The 15,802-nt window shown below is 43.2% G+C and overlaps 1 protein-coding gene across 6 annotated transcripts in view; it reads left to right on the top strand.

Annotated features, from left to right (window-relative positions):
* Mub (poly(rC)-binding protein mub) overlaps window positions 1-15,802 on the top strand; it is a 267,810-nt gene that overhangs the window by 227,613 nt on the left and 24,395 nt on the right. For 5 of the 6 annotated variants that reach the window (XM_076444774.1, XM_076444773.1, XM_076444772.1 and 2 more), the window contains exons 6-8: window positions 2,908-3,004; window positions 4,660-4,939; window positions 9,869-15,770. In XM_076444774.1, coding sequence (XP_076300889.1) covers window positions 2,908-3,004; window positions 4,660-4,939; window positions 9,869-10,247 — 756 coding nt within the window. In that variant the 3' untranslated portion in view covers window positions 10,248-15,770. The remainder of the gene's footprint in view (window positions 1-2,907; window positions 3,005-4,659; window positions 4,940-9,868; window positions 15,771-15,802) is intronic. The other variant, XM_076444777.1, reaches the window with a different exon arrangement.

Raw genomic sequence — 15,802 nt, 5'->3', positions numbered from 1 at the left:
GGAGTAATTCAATTGTAATTCTGCACAGCTCTGTTCTCTTCTCGACGAGTGGAAGGTATTGATGTGAAAACAAACGTTACCAACAATTTTCTTTGTTATAAACAATTTTGCGGCAAGTTTCTCTTACAAATGTCCACCGATCCATAGGTGTAGATTCACCCCTAGGACGGATGACCATTACTTATTGTACACCCTGTACTGTGTAACTATACCGCGAGCACACAGGCTAGTCTAGATGATACTGCGAGTAGATGAAATGATACTTTCTTCGGATTTCATGTTTTCTAGGACACAGTTTATACATACACGAAGAGAGAAAGAAATCCTAGATCTCTACCCCGCCATTTCGATCCTCCTCACAGCAAGGAGCAAGAGAGAATGCATATTCTTCATATTTCGAATTTTGTTCAACTATAATATTATCTTGTTTTTTGTTTGAAATCCTTTTTGGTTTTCTCGTTGTTCGTTTTTCTCGCATAATATCTCATTATCGTCGTCCCGAGACGTCATTCATCATGGGCACGTGATTTTCCCGAGTTTTGCGATCGTAGTAATTAGCCGTCGCAGCTACCGTTTCACCGACGCTATTTCGACCGGAGATATTTTGCAGTAATTAACGTTTTACATTGGTTCGTTGCGTCGCTCTGTTACCGTTTATAATTACGAATTAATCGCCGCTTATTTTTAGGGTGGTCGATGAGTTTGCCCGGAAAATTCGCGTGATTTCGCAACGTAAATGCAGCGCGCTTGTTTATTTCTATTTTCGAAATTTTCGCTCGGAATGGCTCGGGCGCAGTTTAATCGGACCTTTTTAGCGAACGAACATTTGCCAAATATTTATTTGACGTGTACGCGACAGTTTTTGCCGGTGACTTTGATTAACGGACAACTGATTTTTGCAATAACCCTCGGGATCGAAAGCAAACGTACCCCGTGAAACCAGTGTACGTTTCAGCAACGGCGGAGAATTATTATGTTGAAAGAAACAATTATTCCCGTCACGGTTAATATCGCATTTTCAAAATAGTGAAAATAATGTCGGAGATCTGGCGTAAAAGTATGTCGGAAATAAAATGGATTCAAACACGATAGCATAGTCAACATAAATTGTTTAATCTCGCTTCGATTCATGGAGGAGAAAAGAGGATAAAAATTTGTCCGATCAAGTGGTGTATAATTCCGAAGTTATGCATAAAGCTCATCGACCAATCCGGGATCACGAGAGATTAATATGCAAAGAGTCTGCGGTTTCCAGCTCGTTTAATTCGGCCAGGAGGATAACGAATGAAAATTCCGAAGCTGCTCGGAACACGATAGCGGAAAACTAAAAACCAGCTGCGAGAAAGAAGACGATCGAGCGAGGATCGTTTTAATTGAGCGCCATTCAGGCGCAACGAAACCGAACCATTGTGAAACGTGTTCTTCCGTTTCGAGAAGATTACGTAGATGCATGCTGTCACGGTTTTTCTTCGCCTTGTTTCTCCCTGTCTCTCGCTCTCTTTCTCTCTCTCACTATTTCTCTCTATCTCTTTCTCCCCCCGCGGTCGTTCCACTTTTCACCCGAGCATCCCTAATAGGTTCGGTTTCAGTCCCAGATGAGGTTTTTCAGCTTCTCGGACAAGTTGTTCCAATCGCATCATCCCCTTGATCGCGATGACTCTATTTCTCTGTCCAGTAATCGTTCTATCCGATCAAAAGTTTTTAATCACTCCAATAATTATAAAATGGAAAGCAGAAACTAGTCGTTTCGACCTATCCGGTAGCTCCAATGTTAAATAACAAGAACAAGTTTCTATCAGAGACTTTTTCCCTATAAAATTTTTAGCACATTCTTCTCGGCCGTCGATTTGGAATTCTCTACGTTGTAATACTTTTTCCCAATTTCACGATAAAAATTGACCGAACACATGCATCGAACGGCCGCCGTTCCCATAAGCCGATACCACCATATCTCCGTGGGTATCGATAACCGATTTTGAATCGCTCTGTACAGCCGCGCGCAATTACGTGCTGGTAATATCGTGGGCATAGATCGCCGGATCGTAGTCGAGCGCCTAATTTCGTGCCACGAGAAACTAGAGGACTCGATAAATTCTCCCAGTGCCCCCTCTCTTCGTCCCCCGATCCTAGTTTCTGTTCCCCGAAGCATTCGTTGGGCCGAGAATCGATCCGATCTGTTCGGAACTGGTCCGCACGCGAGGTGCGGACACAGTCTTCCCGGAACGAGAGTGGTCAGTGTCTGATTGGCGGAATTGGCCGGCAGGAAATATCGAATCAGCGCGGACACACGCTCGGATTCCAGTATATCGGTCGTCGTTTATGCCAGTCTGCACGGTTTCGGTTTATCGTTTCCATTGGTTTATCGAGTTCGTCGACGGCTGAGAGAGCGGTGTCCAACACGAGAGCGCGTGAACGCGCGATACTTATGGTCGCGAGGCTCGTCGAGAATCGCGGACACGTTCCGGACCGTTTCCAGGAAGTCGGGACTATAGCCTAACCGCATTTTCCCCCGAAACGATCGATGGAAGATCATTATTCGACGAAGAAAAATTTTCCTTGACCACTTCGTTCTTGTTCTCGTTTTTTCTTTTCTCTTTGTTTTGGTATTATATTCTTCTGTATTCACTTTTCGTTGTTCTCGTTCGGTTTCGTTTAACAAACTTGTTCGACGATTCTTCTTATCTCCTGCAATCAACGATCCTCGAAGTGTGAGACGCGCGAGGAAGCAGGCAGATTAATATTACCATATACTACCCCTTCTGTTTTTTTTTTAGATATACATATATACGTATATACTTTTATCGGTGTCTTCGTATAACCCCTGAAGCACTTTACCGAATTTGTTCAGAGCCGGCACGTGTGGTTTTCTTTTTTGTTGAGCGATGGATATCTTCGTCGTTGTTACAGATGGGAAAGCTCGGTAGCAATCCATTGGCTGGACTCGCGGCTCTCGGCCTTGGAGGCCTGGCCACACCTGCCAACACTGGCGGGCTCAACCCAGCAGGTGAGAACACGACCAAACTTCATTTTATTAAGTCTGCGCAAAAATAATTTAGGAACTATGAAGACGTGACAACATGTACTTTTAATTGCTCTCCTATTGTTTTACAATTAATTACTCGCGAGGTTAATTTACATAAAAATTCATATGTGGAAGATGACATGTTTATCGAATGTGCTGAATCCATATACAGGTTGGTCCATTTATCTTGAGACAGTCAATTATTACGGAAACCAGCAGGAATATGAAAAAATGTTTTGTATAAAATATTCTTCATATGAAGGGGCACATTTAATGGCGCCATGCACATTTTTCCCTAATGGCCCTTTAAGGTCCAGATGAAAATGGCAACTTCATTTTTTCAAATGGAAACCCATATTTTTTATACCAGATTCTTATTCTACATAGAAAAATAATAATATTTCGTATAAAACATTTTTTCCTGGCGTGCACGGCTTTATTAAACAAACTGTGCTGGATATCCCAATATTTGTAATGACTAAGCTGCGGATTTTATGCATTCATGACAAAAATGACCACGTACAATGTAAAGTAGTGGATATGTTAAAAATATTTGAGGACATCAATGTATTATTTTCAACTTAATAGGATGGGATTAAAAGAGGAGTACAATTTTTATTTGACTCCCGTGTAATGCAATCAATACGTACATTTTTTATTTTGCATAAAAGTCCGCAGCCTAGTAATGACAAAATATACTGCGTTAGATCTAAAGTCATAAAAATCCGGATCTAACGGAGCTTGCAACATTTATCATGGTATCGTTAAAAAATGGCAAGTTCAGGAAAAAAATGTTTTATACGAAATATTATTATTTTTCGATGTAGAATAAGAATATAAAATAAAAAATATGGATTTCCATTTGAAGAAATGAATGAATTCATCTGACCCTTAAAGGGCCATTATGGAAAAATGTGCATAGCGCCATTAAATGTGCCCCGTCATATGAAGAATATTTTACATAAAACATTTTTTCATATCCCTGCTGCTTTTCGTAATAATTGACTGTCTCAAGATAAATGGACCACCCTGTATTTTGTAAAAAGTGTAACACTGTGCACTATATTTCCAACAAAAGAAACGTGGCATTAAAAATCCTGCAGTATAGAACACAGCCCATAAGAGTTTGCTTAATTGTCGAGTAAATCCTCCTAGCATGGAACGTGTTAAAAATAGATTAAATCACGTAAAATAAAAAAGAATTATGTAGAACTATCACTTCCTAATAATAAAATGTTGAATCTTTTTTTTATTGTTGCTCTACGAGTAGAATGACCCATGCAAACATCTTCGAGAATTTAATTCAAAAAAAAGTTTGCCGATCTCTGGTGTCTAGAGTATCGCAGAAAAATGTGAAGAATTTGAAAAATGCACAACTTCTGACAGGGTTAAATTAACCTTCCGTCGGGCGCAGCGGTTCCAGGGGATACATCAATCACTATTTTGCGCAGCGTGATACATCCTTAAATTATTCGTTGTTCACGAAAAAGCTGAAATCTGTTGACTGATGTGCCAGATCCGAATTGCACCCGACCGACGGTTAATAATGAAAGAGCAGCTAACCCAGGCATTTTCGGAACGATTCGAGATAATGAATTCAACTAAAAGAGAAACCGTGTTGAATGGTTTGTTTGCAGCACTAGCAGCGTTAGCCGGCAGCCAGCTACGCACTAGCAACACAAACAGGCAACAGCCAGCAGCGAACAATCAGACGCACGAGCTGACTGTGCCAAACGAGTTGATCGGTTGTATCATCGGGAAGGGTGGAAGCAAGATCGCCGAGATCCGTCAGATTTCCGGCGCGATGATCAGAATCAGTAACTGCGAGGAGAGGGAGGGCGGAGCTACGGATCGTACGATCACCATTACAGGAAATCCGGACGCCGTGGCATTGGCACAATATCTCATCAATATGAGGTGAGTACCGGCGGTACCCAGAGAGCACACACTGTAAATGCCAATGGTTACCGAGAGATTGGGGACACGGAGGGTCCATTCAGAGGAACACTGGACCCCCGTTGATCTGTTATATCACACCTTCGTGCAGAACGGTCCGACGCGTTCAAATATACATATTATGATATTCAACAAACTATTATAGATATGTATATTTATGCGTGTGTACCGTTCGCGAAACAAACCGTTCTCCCCAATCGAAACAAAGTCGAACTCGTCCCGGCTACGTTTTACGGTAAAATCGCGATACATGTGTCCCCTTGAACAACACCTGCCCCACACCCCGACCCGCCTAACCCCGCCCCCCCTCTGAAATAAAACTTTCTGATTTCTTTCTTCCTTATCATCGGCGTTCACGCCGGACTTTTGTGTGTCCTTCGGGTTGTGTACGTCGCCGATGTAGATGATGTATACAAAAAAACACGTCTCAGAAATGACCCGTGACGGACAAAATCCCCCCCGCCCTCGTCACCCGGATAAAAAAACCCACTTTTTCGTCTCTGTTTTTGTGTTACTCGTTTCTCCCGTAATTGGACCTTTCTTAGCCTTGGTGTCTTTGAAGGTGATCAGTGAGACTAATGGGGAATAGTCGAGAATTGCCGTCATCGCGACACCCTCTCATCATGTTTGTTATTGTTACTATATCTCTGCCCGCGGGACGCGCCGGTCAACGAGGTTGTTGTTGTTGTTGTTATTGTCCTTCCTCCCGGTGAAGAAAGTACGTTGCTGTAAATATGAAAAGAATGATCCGTGTATGATAAACGAAGCGTGTTGTTAAAGAGAGAGAGAGAATTGTTTGTTCCGTCGTCGACCGGCGCGCGTTCGCTGGGAGGAAGATACTTTTCGAAGTATCGGTCGAGAGAGATGGCGGTACCGGTGATAACGGAGAGAGAGAACGTTATCTCACGTGGAGTTCGCCTCCTCGTGTGTCACGTTCTCGTGCATGCGACACGATCGTAACGCCACCTCGGTCTCCCTAGCGTACACAGGTGAGATATACATCTATATCCGTAGTGATAAGGTTGCATAGCAATTTTCGAAGACGTCGCCAGCACACGGAGGGACAACGACCGTCCACCGTCTTCAACGCCCGAGTCGCCGGAAGACATCCAACGCGCGCGTCCACCACGACGGAAGAGGATATCTTAATCCTTTATTTCCAGGTCCTGCTTTCCAGGCCCAGTACCCTGAGTATCCTGCAGACACATCTCCGCTCAACATCTGTTTCCCATTGTCGCTGGCTGTCCTTTCAAGCAATACAATTTTTTTACAAAAAAAAAAAAAAAGAGAGAATATCAAAAACGATACGACAGAAAACGACACGCGCAGTCGAACCGAAATATATACCTGTGGCAACGCCGATATTTTACAAGAATCCCAGAGCAGAGTCCCGCGCATAACAATCGATTCTATACTTTTCCTCCTTTTTCGATTACCGGATTTTTTCTGTTTTTCTTTTTTTTTTTATACATCTGTATTATATATAAATATATACGTACATATATTTGTATATATACATTTTTTTTTTTCTTCGTTTAGTTTTTGGTGTTTGTCGATACGATATATCTATATATATTTTTATGTATATATACATATGTCTACCCCCCACCCTTTGGCGAAGGCTCTCGCAACAAACCCTCCACCGCTTTTTTAGCGCTGAATATGTTTTGTTTCCTCGACTATATATACATATACCTCTGTTGATTTCGACTGCACGTTTGGATCATTATTTGCCGAATGCGTTTACACTCGAGCCCGTGGCAAAATTACCCCGTTCGCCCCGGCCAGTCCGACTGACTCTTAGAGTTTGCGCAAACCGAGTGTTTCGGTAAAGTCGCGGTTCTTTGGAGGAACCATCAATCTTCCCTTAGAGCGCATTTATTTGATGATTAACTTGTAACGAAGGTTGCGAAAGAGTTTACTAAATGTGATTAGAGTACATCTGCTTCGAAATGAAGAAGGAATCTTGTGACTGAACTAGAGCACATTCACTTGAAAATTAGAAAAGAAAATTCTGATTAAAGTAGAGTACATTCACTTGAGAATTAAGAAGGAATCTGGAGTTAGTGTACAATTGCTTGAAAATCGAGAGGTGATCTTGGGACTTACGTTCGCTAGGAAATGAAGAAGTCAGTTTTAGGAGTGATTCGGGCTGGTCAGTCATCATCCACGCGAAACCACCCCTTCGCCAAAGGTCACCACAGCAACGCATCAATACGTTCTCCCGATTTGTTTTCTCTCGCATACCTCCCCGCTGTTGTTCATTACTGTGTCCGACTAGTGAATGTCCACGGATGCAGGCGTACATCTTGTTTTTGTCTCCTAAACACGTGGCATTGGGACTAATCACCCCCTTCTCTCTTCCCCATTCACTTAATTACTAAAAAAGAAAAAACAAAAAAAAAAGGAAAACGGCGACACTTGAATGCTAAAGTACGAGTACTAACGTAGTCGTCGACGAGATTCGAGATGATCGACCGCGTCCGAAAAAAAAGAAAAGAAAAAAAGATAATCGAACCCCCTCCGAGAGAATACAACACACCCCTTCGTAAGAAGTTCACCGAACCCGATCTCCCCGACGATTGCGCGATTCCAATCACGAGGATCTAGCCAAACAGAAAAGAAAAAAAAAGAAAAGAGAACACTTTTTCTCCCTGCCCAGCCCACGTTATAATTATAATCCATTATATTTTATTCCAGATTGTCACTCATAATTTACTACTACATTTAATAGCGACCGAATATTCATCAATCCCCCCGTTACTTCTGTACCCGCTCATAACTTGGTAGCCACGATTATTACATACCCAGCATTCCTCACGGCCAGGATCCGCACTCTGCCATGTCCGCCACAGCCAATTATCGACCGTGGTAGCGCGATTCGCCAAATCAGCATTCTCTCTATCCCTTCTTCTCTCTCTCTCTCTCTCTCTCTCTCTCTCTCTCTCTCTCGCTCTCGCTCTCATTTTCTCTCTCTCTCTCTTACCCTCTATCAATCTCCTGGCAGAGTGCTGGTCCTGCGCCCCGTTTTAGTTTGATTTCCGCTTTTCAGTGACTCCGCAGAGCCATAATGCGTTCCATGAAACGAATCGCCGAACCAAAGTATCCCTGATAGCGATACTTAACATGTTAACGTCAGCTTGATAACCATATACACAAAGGCAGAGAGAAAGAGATAGAGCGGTGTATCTGATCATCTTAGTGGATCGCGTGTCATGCAACGGACTATGGCTCTGCAGCGCCAGGGAAAATGGACTGCACCAGACTCTGAGAAACCCTTGACACACGTTTAGAGGCTTATGTTTCCGTAGTTGTTCCGTTGGCACACCATGTCCATTTGCCTGGCGCATCCTTGCAGCGCGTCCTCGGCGTCGAAACGCGAATTAGCCAGCCTCGAACGTCCCGGGATACCTTGAAGACCTTGAAGAATAAGCTACGAGCATCGTGTCCGATCGTTCCGCCGCGTTCCCGTTCGCGAAGCCGAGGAAATTGACCTAATGGAATTTGCCGGATTACGTGTCACGGAACACGGGAACACGGTTTAACGTTCTAAGCAGATGATTCGTTAGCTACCCGGTCTTCTAGGAGCTGGCGAATCCGCGTTTCGATGCTGAAAACTATCCCCCCCGCCACGAACCACCACGTAGCCGGTGTACTTGAGAGTCTCACGCTCCATAGAGCACCTGTACCATAACTCTCTGATGCCTCTTAAACGCCTATCGACTTGATTTTTCTTTTCCGTTCTCTGTCCGACTCGGCGCTGTCTGTTAATCTGATAACTCTTCTTCTTCTAGCTGCCGTTTCATTTCCATACCGTGTCTGTTCTTTCTTTTCTTTTCTTTTCTTTTCTTTCTTTTCTTTTTACGTCTCTCACTTCTCTGTTCACTCTACCATCTGACTATCTCTTTGTATCTGTTTCTATATATTTCTCTTTTTACCTCTCTCTCTTCTTTTCTGTCTGTCACTTCACTCTTTCTCTTTCTCACTGTTTTCTTTTTTATTTTCATTTATCGAAAGAAAAGTACACTTTTGTGCACAGAACAGACACAAGCATCACAGAAACAGTTACACGTACGCTCATACACGTTCGCTGCACGCTTGTCCGGACGTAGGGTCGATGGAGGTAATGTGGAACAAAACGTGATATGGAACATCGTTAAATCTCGATGAACCAGCCCTAAATTATATCGGAATCATTGTGTTAAACCTTTGCGAATGCCATCCCTGTAGCAGTACAAAAATTGCTATTCTCAATATGAAAGAAATTTTGATTCAGCACGTCCCTTGTTGCATTTCACTTGTCAGTGGATTTCTGGAATTTAAAAATGTCTAGATCTCCAACCGTTTGCGATGTCATCGGCAACATCGTACAACTGCAACAATTTCCAAGGTGTTCCATATCAGGCACCATTTTCCGAACAGTACTCGATCGTTCACGTCATTCGGCTGCTTCACTATAATTTCAGACAGTTATCCGAACGATTCTACACCCAACTCATGATATATCAGTGTCAGAATCATGTATCCGTTTGTTTGCAATCTCACAAATTCTGCCAACACGTTCACTGTCACGTTGGTCTCGTTTCGAATCCAATATCGCTGGCACGCTATGTACAAACTACGAAAATTTTCGAGGGAAATCAATGTCTACGTAAACTTCATTTTGCATAAAGATTCCTAAGCGTGGCAGTCAAGGTGTGAAATCCAAAAAACTTACATGTTCCACGTTACCAGCGTTGCACCCGTGACGCACTCGCAAGCCTACAGCAGTAGAAACACAGATATATATAGAGAGAACACGAAAACAAAAACAAACAAAAAAATTACAAAAAACCGTATCAGAGGAACGTTCCCACCCTCACCTTTTTACATTTTGTGTCTTTTCCCCAGTGTTGAACTGCAGAAAGCTAACCTAGAGGCCCAAAATACCCAAACCCCTGGCAGCGGTACCACTCCCGGGGCATCCGGGGCCAGTGCTTCTCCCTCTACCACCACTACCACTGCCTCTCCCTTGGCCAGCGCCATTCCCTTGGCTCAGCTGCTAAGCAAGCCAGGCGCCCTCAACGCCCTATCTAGCCTGACCGCCCTCGGCGGACTCACGGAATTGCTAGGTGGTGCTGCTGGCGCGGCTGCATCCGCACTTCCGGTCCAGACGACCGGCGTGCACCGGTCGCACAAGTTCACGCCGAGGTTACGTAGCCCGAGCGCACCTGGACCGACCGAAAGCGGCAAATTCAAATCCGAGCGCGCCAAGTACAACCCGTACTGAGCCAATGGACGACCAACCACGGAGAGACAAGACAGGGAGATCATTGACACACTATCGAACACTACACGCATTACTCCTAATCATCACCGACAACTACAGCGACAACAAGAACAACATCCACCACCACCACCACTCGACCATACACACCACCACCACACCGAACACGAAATTTTTGCCATCGGAGAAACGCGCGTACGGACGCCAGGGTAGCGCGATATACAAGTCCGGATTTAAGACTTGGCTAAGGATCGGACCACGACCTTTTTGCAAATCGACGATATAGGCTTAGTCTACCTTCTTACTTCGACTTCTTCAAGCTAAAAACAAACCCCTTCCTATTCTTATTCGTACTCGTAGGACGTAAGACACCGGGAAACCGTGGTTAGATCAGCGATTTTTTCGATATCGATCATCTACCCCCTGCGTGTCTTTCTTTTCTCTTTGACTGTTCGAAACTTAGATATGGTTCCTCCGAGTTTGCATTTCTCTGATAAATACAGGGTGTAGAGGAGGTCGGTGGACCTTGGAATGGATGGACCCGTGGATCTGGAATATATGTAGCTTGCATAGATGAATGACTTTGCTCGTCGTACTTCTCTTTTGACATGTTCGTCGTGTTTTCGAGAAACTTACTATTTTTCTAGCAGACATTTTTTTCTTTTGAAAGTAGTCATATACGTTCGATTGTAGAATCATACGTCAGTACAGATTTTTGAGATTATCATTTTTATACTGATCTACGCGTGCGTGCGTGCGTGTGTGTGTGTGTAGGAACGAACATGTTAACAGTGGATGTTAATACCGTTTTTTATCGAATTATAGTGATGACTAGACTGCTGATTTGTATACATTTACGAGAAAAATGAAATTTGAAATGGTAGAAATTTATGGTAGTAACTTTTTAGAATCGTTACAGAAATCCCATAATCGACGAAGACCCATCTTGATTTTCGCAGTCTAATTATCACGAATCCTCGATTTATCGAAACTAGAATTCCTTCTATTGACACAAAAGTCACTTTGTCGACATTTACGTCACTCATTCAAAAACATTCTCGAACCTGTAAAGAGTTCATCCAGATGGTTTGATATCAGATGCACGAATTAATCCGTGGTCCATTTATCTAGAACCGATTGACTATTAACAAACAACAAAATGACCTCGTAGCCGAAGGCTGAGAGATTCGGATTTAAAATGAAACAGCGGATGAATCGGCCACAAATTAATTTGTCTTTATCTTGAAAGGAGCAGCCCTAAACGCATTTTGTCTAGGGACTTCTCCAGATTTGTAGCAGTGACTTTTGCTTATAACGATTTTCTTTTTAACGAAATGCTGCACTATGTTTAGACGAAAGCGTAGTCTCTAGAAGCGTGTGGTGTTGAAATATTCCGGATCCACGTGGTCAAGCCTCTATTCCCAAGGCGATTAGAGAGTCTCTAAAGATTAGCGTACGCGAACCCTGTGAACGGAGATCGTCGAGATCCGACGCTAAGTCTTCGGACCCTTGACACTAGCGCGACACGTCCTCCGAGTCCACAATATCCGCGTTTCTTCAATAGCGACATCGTGGTTGCGGGATTTCTTTTGTCGAATCTGTTATGTTTCATTTCGTTGAATCTTTTTCGTTTATTTTTTCGAGACTATAGTATCGTACGATACCGCCTTACGGAAAGAAAACAAGATGAGGTACATCGCGGTACCAAAATGGCGACTCGGGGGGCGCGACTGCTTGTGCACCGTCGCAGAGCAGCCTTTTATATATATATATATTTAAATATATGTAACGTAATTGCGATGAATTACTAATTGATTAATGTTTGATGCAGAACAACCTTTTCTTACTAGCGTTAGAGGATTCCGATGTAATTTTTTCTAGTAGATATATATATATATATATATACAGCTGACCACTTGAATTGAGAGAGTGAGAGAAAGAGGAAACGAAGAGAGGTGCAATTATGTCGCGAGAAAGGGAGAAATAAAATCGAACCAGTTTTAATCGGACGAGGAAATTTAGGGTATGCGTGGCTGTGTGTATGTGTCGCGAGAGAGGGGGAGAACGTAGAATGAAAGAGACGGAGCGAAAGAATTACAATTTTTATTTTCCATTTTTCGATTATATGTCTCGCCGTGGGGGTAACAGAGAGAAAATGATTCACAGAGTGAGGGATCGAGCAAAAGTGAGTGAGAGAAAGATAGAGAGAGAGAGAGAGAGAAAAAGAATGCGCGTAATCATGTAACGTGGCTCGGGAAAGAGAAACGCGACGTTAAACTTCCTCCGTTTTAGATGGTGAGAACGCGAGCGAGCGAAAGAGAGATAGAGAGGGAGAGAAAGTGTGAGAGAAAGGGAATTAATAATCAGAGAGCTTATTTCGTACCTCGAACGCGAGGTAGTGGTTCATCGGAGATGTCGTGTCAGTGAATATAAATATATTATATTCGAATATACGAGGTAATCAATCAATTTACGAATAGTGGTCATTTTATTGTAACGATATTAATAATTATATACAAGCAGACAATGGAAAACGTAATCATTCACGAGGAGAGAGAGAGAACACGGTCGATTGTAACGCCGATGTGTATACATGTGTACCGGGATCTAGAGAGAAGAAAGTATAAAGTGAATCCAGTTCAGATTAAATTAGCGTTTAAAACGAGACGTTTTTTAGATACGTATATATATATATACCTTTACACAAACGAAACACTGTTACACACACGTACAGACTCACACAACACACACACACACACACAAACATACAAGAGGAACAAAAATACAGACTTCCTTCGAGGATCCGTAAGCAAAATTGTATTCGCGCGTCGAACACCACACGTCTTTTCTTCTTGATCGACGAGCATCGAAGAGGAGAGAAACGGCCAAGAGAGATCGGGAGAGATGAAATAGAAAGAACGATGAAGGCTCTCGGGCGAGAGCAGGGACGAGAAGAGAAGAAAAGACCACGGGAACGAACAGAAACCGATCGTCCGTTCGCGTTCGAACGAGAGATACCACGTCTACCAGATCGATGTTTGTGTGCTCAATTTCTAGTTAGTAGCGAGGAAGTAAAAAAAAAAACGTTGCATCTAGCGGAACTACGATCATGTGTTGCGTCGTATACCGATCGATCAGGCGTGGATCGCGATCGCGAACGATCCGCGCGAGAGACAGACGGAGGAATCTGTTCGGCTAATATCGAATCGTTCTCGACTCGGAGCTCCGATCGCGACCGCGATCCACATTCTTGTAATTAATACATAATGTATCTACTTATCATTGCGTTCTTCATTCTATTATAAACCGATGCGCTGTCTCGCCCCATTTCGTACGTTGATCTTTCCGTTCGGTACGTCGAGACAATAAGGAGCTTTTTCATTTATGTTTTCGCGCGTCGAAATCGGGAGACACACGTTGAACGGAGGTGATTAATTAAATAGCTCACGCTCGTTTTTCGGTGACGCGAGAGTCGAAACGGGATGATTGTTTTATTTTTGTTCACGATCAAGATTACGAAAATTATGAAAGAGCGAGAGAGAGAGAGAGAGAGAAAGAGAAAGCGAGTAGTATAGAGTATACACACCAGGATTTTACCGTAGGTACGTTAGTTTTCAAACTGTATATTGGTCTCTATAAACGATGTCGCCAGAGCTTGTGTGCTTCACAGACATTAGCTTACCTTGTATCACCTTGTTGAATAAAGCTAGGGGTGTTTAATACAAATACGAGATTGCAAATCTGATACAAAGAAAAATGATTACATATTGATCCGAGGTAAATGTGATGAAGATAATAAAGCACCACACACACGTGTCGGCGCCATTCCTTCGAACGGGGTCCCGCAACGCACTCGGCCGATTTTCGAGATTTCACGGGAATTAAGGAAAATTGTCGATTTTTCAACGAGTTTTTTTTCGCGAGCGTCTTTACCGAGAGCCGTTTTCCTAGACGGTGATCGCGTATACAGCCGGCACGCGCGTTTATTTATACGAATATATCGATCCAGAGTCCCCGGAGGGACTAATTCTGTAGTACCTTGCGCGACCACGTTTCTGGCGTGCTGCATTTTATTGTTGCTACCTCCTTTATTTCTCTTTTCTGGAAAATCATGACCAACGAAAGCGGAACGCGGCCGGGGGGAGGGGGGGGGGGGGTGCAGGCCTGATCGATAAACGCGAGTCGAGAGATTCGACGGATGTCACAATATGCTGTGGAACTTTTCCCCTTTTCTTTCGTTCGCGACTTTCTTTCGACGCGAATCAATAGTTGCAACAACTGTTTTTAGATGTGTGCCTCATCTCGTTTAGTTTGTACTCGTTTTGCGATTCCTGTGAACGATCAGAGCTTCTCGAATATTAATGATAATTGTAAATACACGATAGAGTATACGTGCAATCACACACCAGATTTTCTGGTCGCGTTAAATGAATAACTTCACTGAATACAGTACACCTATTCACTGTCGCACACGTCCAGCATTGCGTGCAATATTTCCACGAATCAAACTTCGCAAACTAAATGATGGATACAATATTATGAAACTTCGTAATAGTCTGTAAATTATTCATCCGGTCGAGAGAGAGAGAGAGTGAGAGGACCACACATGTTATTCGTCAGATAAACTCTGTGGATCGTGCGATATTAATTACAATTTATTTAATATGTGGACGTTAATGCATTAAATCGCTAAAGCAGAGGCTGTCTCCAAACTAATGGAACCAAAAATAAATCTGCATAGTAACAAGAAATTTATTCATTGTTCAATTTTTCGAATGTTCAGAGATGGAACTTCGTGAGAAGGTACACGTCACTGTACATTCTTTAATATTTTCTACGTAGATTTGCTCGTTTTTGGACTGCGCCAGCAGTTCGCGGACAGCCTGGACAATGGCAGTGACAAATTGTCACGATCCCAGAAGCAATACTTAAATTCCGTGCCGCAGTGTTCGCGTTTCCGATCGATCAGGTCTGGGCCCAGCTTTCGCCGAGCGTGTATCGAAAAATCTCTAAGGGTGTGTACTCACTGAGAAATCCCTTAACCTTCAACTACCCGCGCCCCGAATTTTCACGTAAGATTGGTGTACTTTTTACACCAGCGCGGGTAGTTAAAGGTTAAGTAACCATTTCGTCAATTTCCGGTGCTCGGTAATAATAGAAATTTCCAGTCGAGAGAATTCGTGAAACTGAGAAGTTGAAATGGCGAACGAGATGTGAGAGGAATCATTTTTTAGTGAGTACGAACGGGAAACATTCGTCTCCCCGCGTGCTCCGATTACGATCGAACGATCGAACGATCGATCTCAACGTGTACCGTTGTGCATCGCTAGAATCCTATGTTATAGCAACCGTGCATACGTGTAATATGCAGGTTTACCGTCGCGTGTGCATACGTGCATGTATAAATCGTACGGCAAGAGTGGAGAGAGACTCTAACAGAAAAGATGTAGAGAAAGGGAGAGAGAGAGAGAGAGAGAGAAGATGTATCCATCCAACCAACTTGACCCAGGCTCCTGACCGTCTTTGGTAAGCACCATCCGCTCCTTTGTAGTCCCGTT

Source organism: Lasioglossum baleicum, unplaced genomic scaffold (assembly GCF_051020765.1).
Source record: "Lasioglossum baleicum unplaced genomic scaffold, iyLasBale1 scaffold0021, whole genome shotgun sequence".
NCBI lineage: Eukaryota > Metazoa > Arthropoda > Insecta > Hymenoptera > Halictidae > Lasioglossum > Lasioglossum baleicum.
Note: the sequence above shows the minus strand (reverse complement) of the source record. Positions and strands in the feature narration are given on the sequence as shown.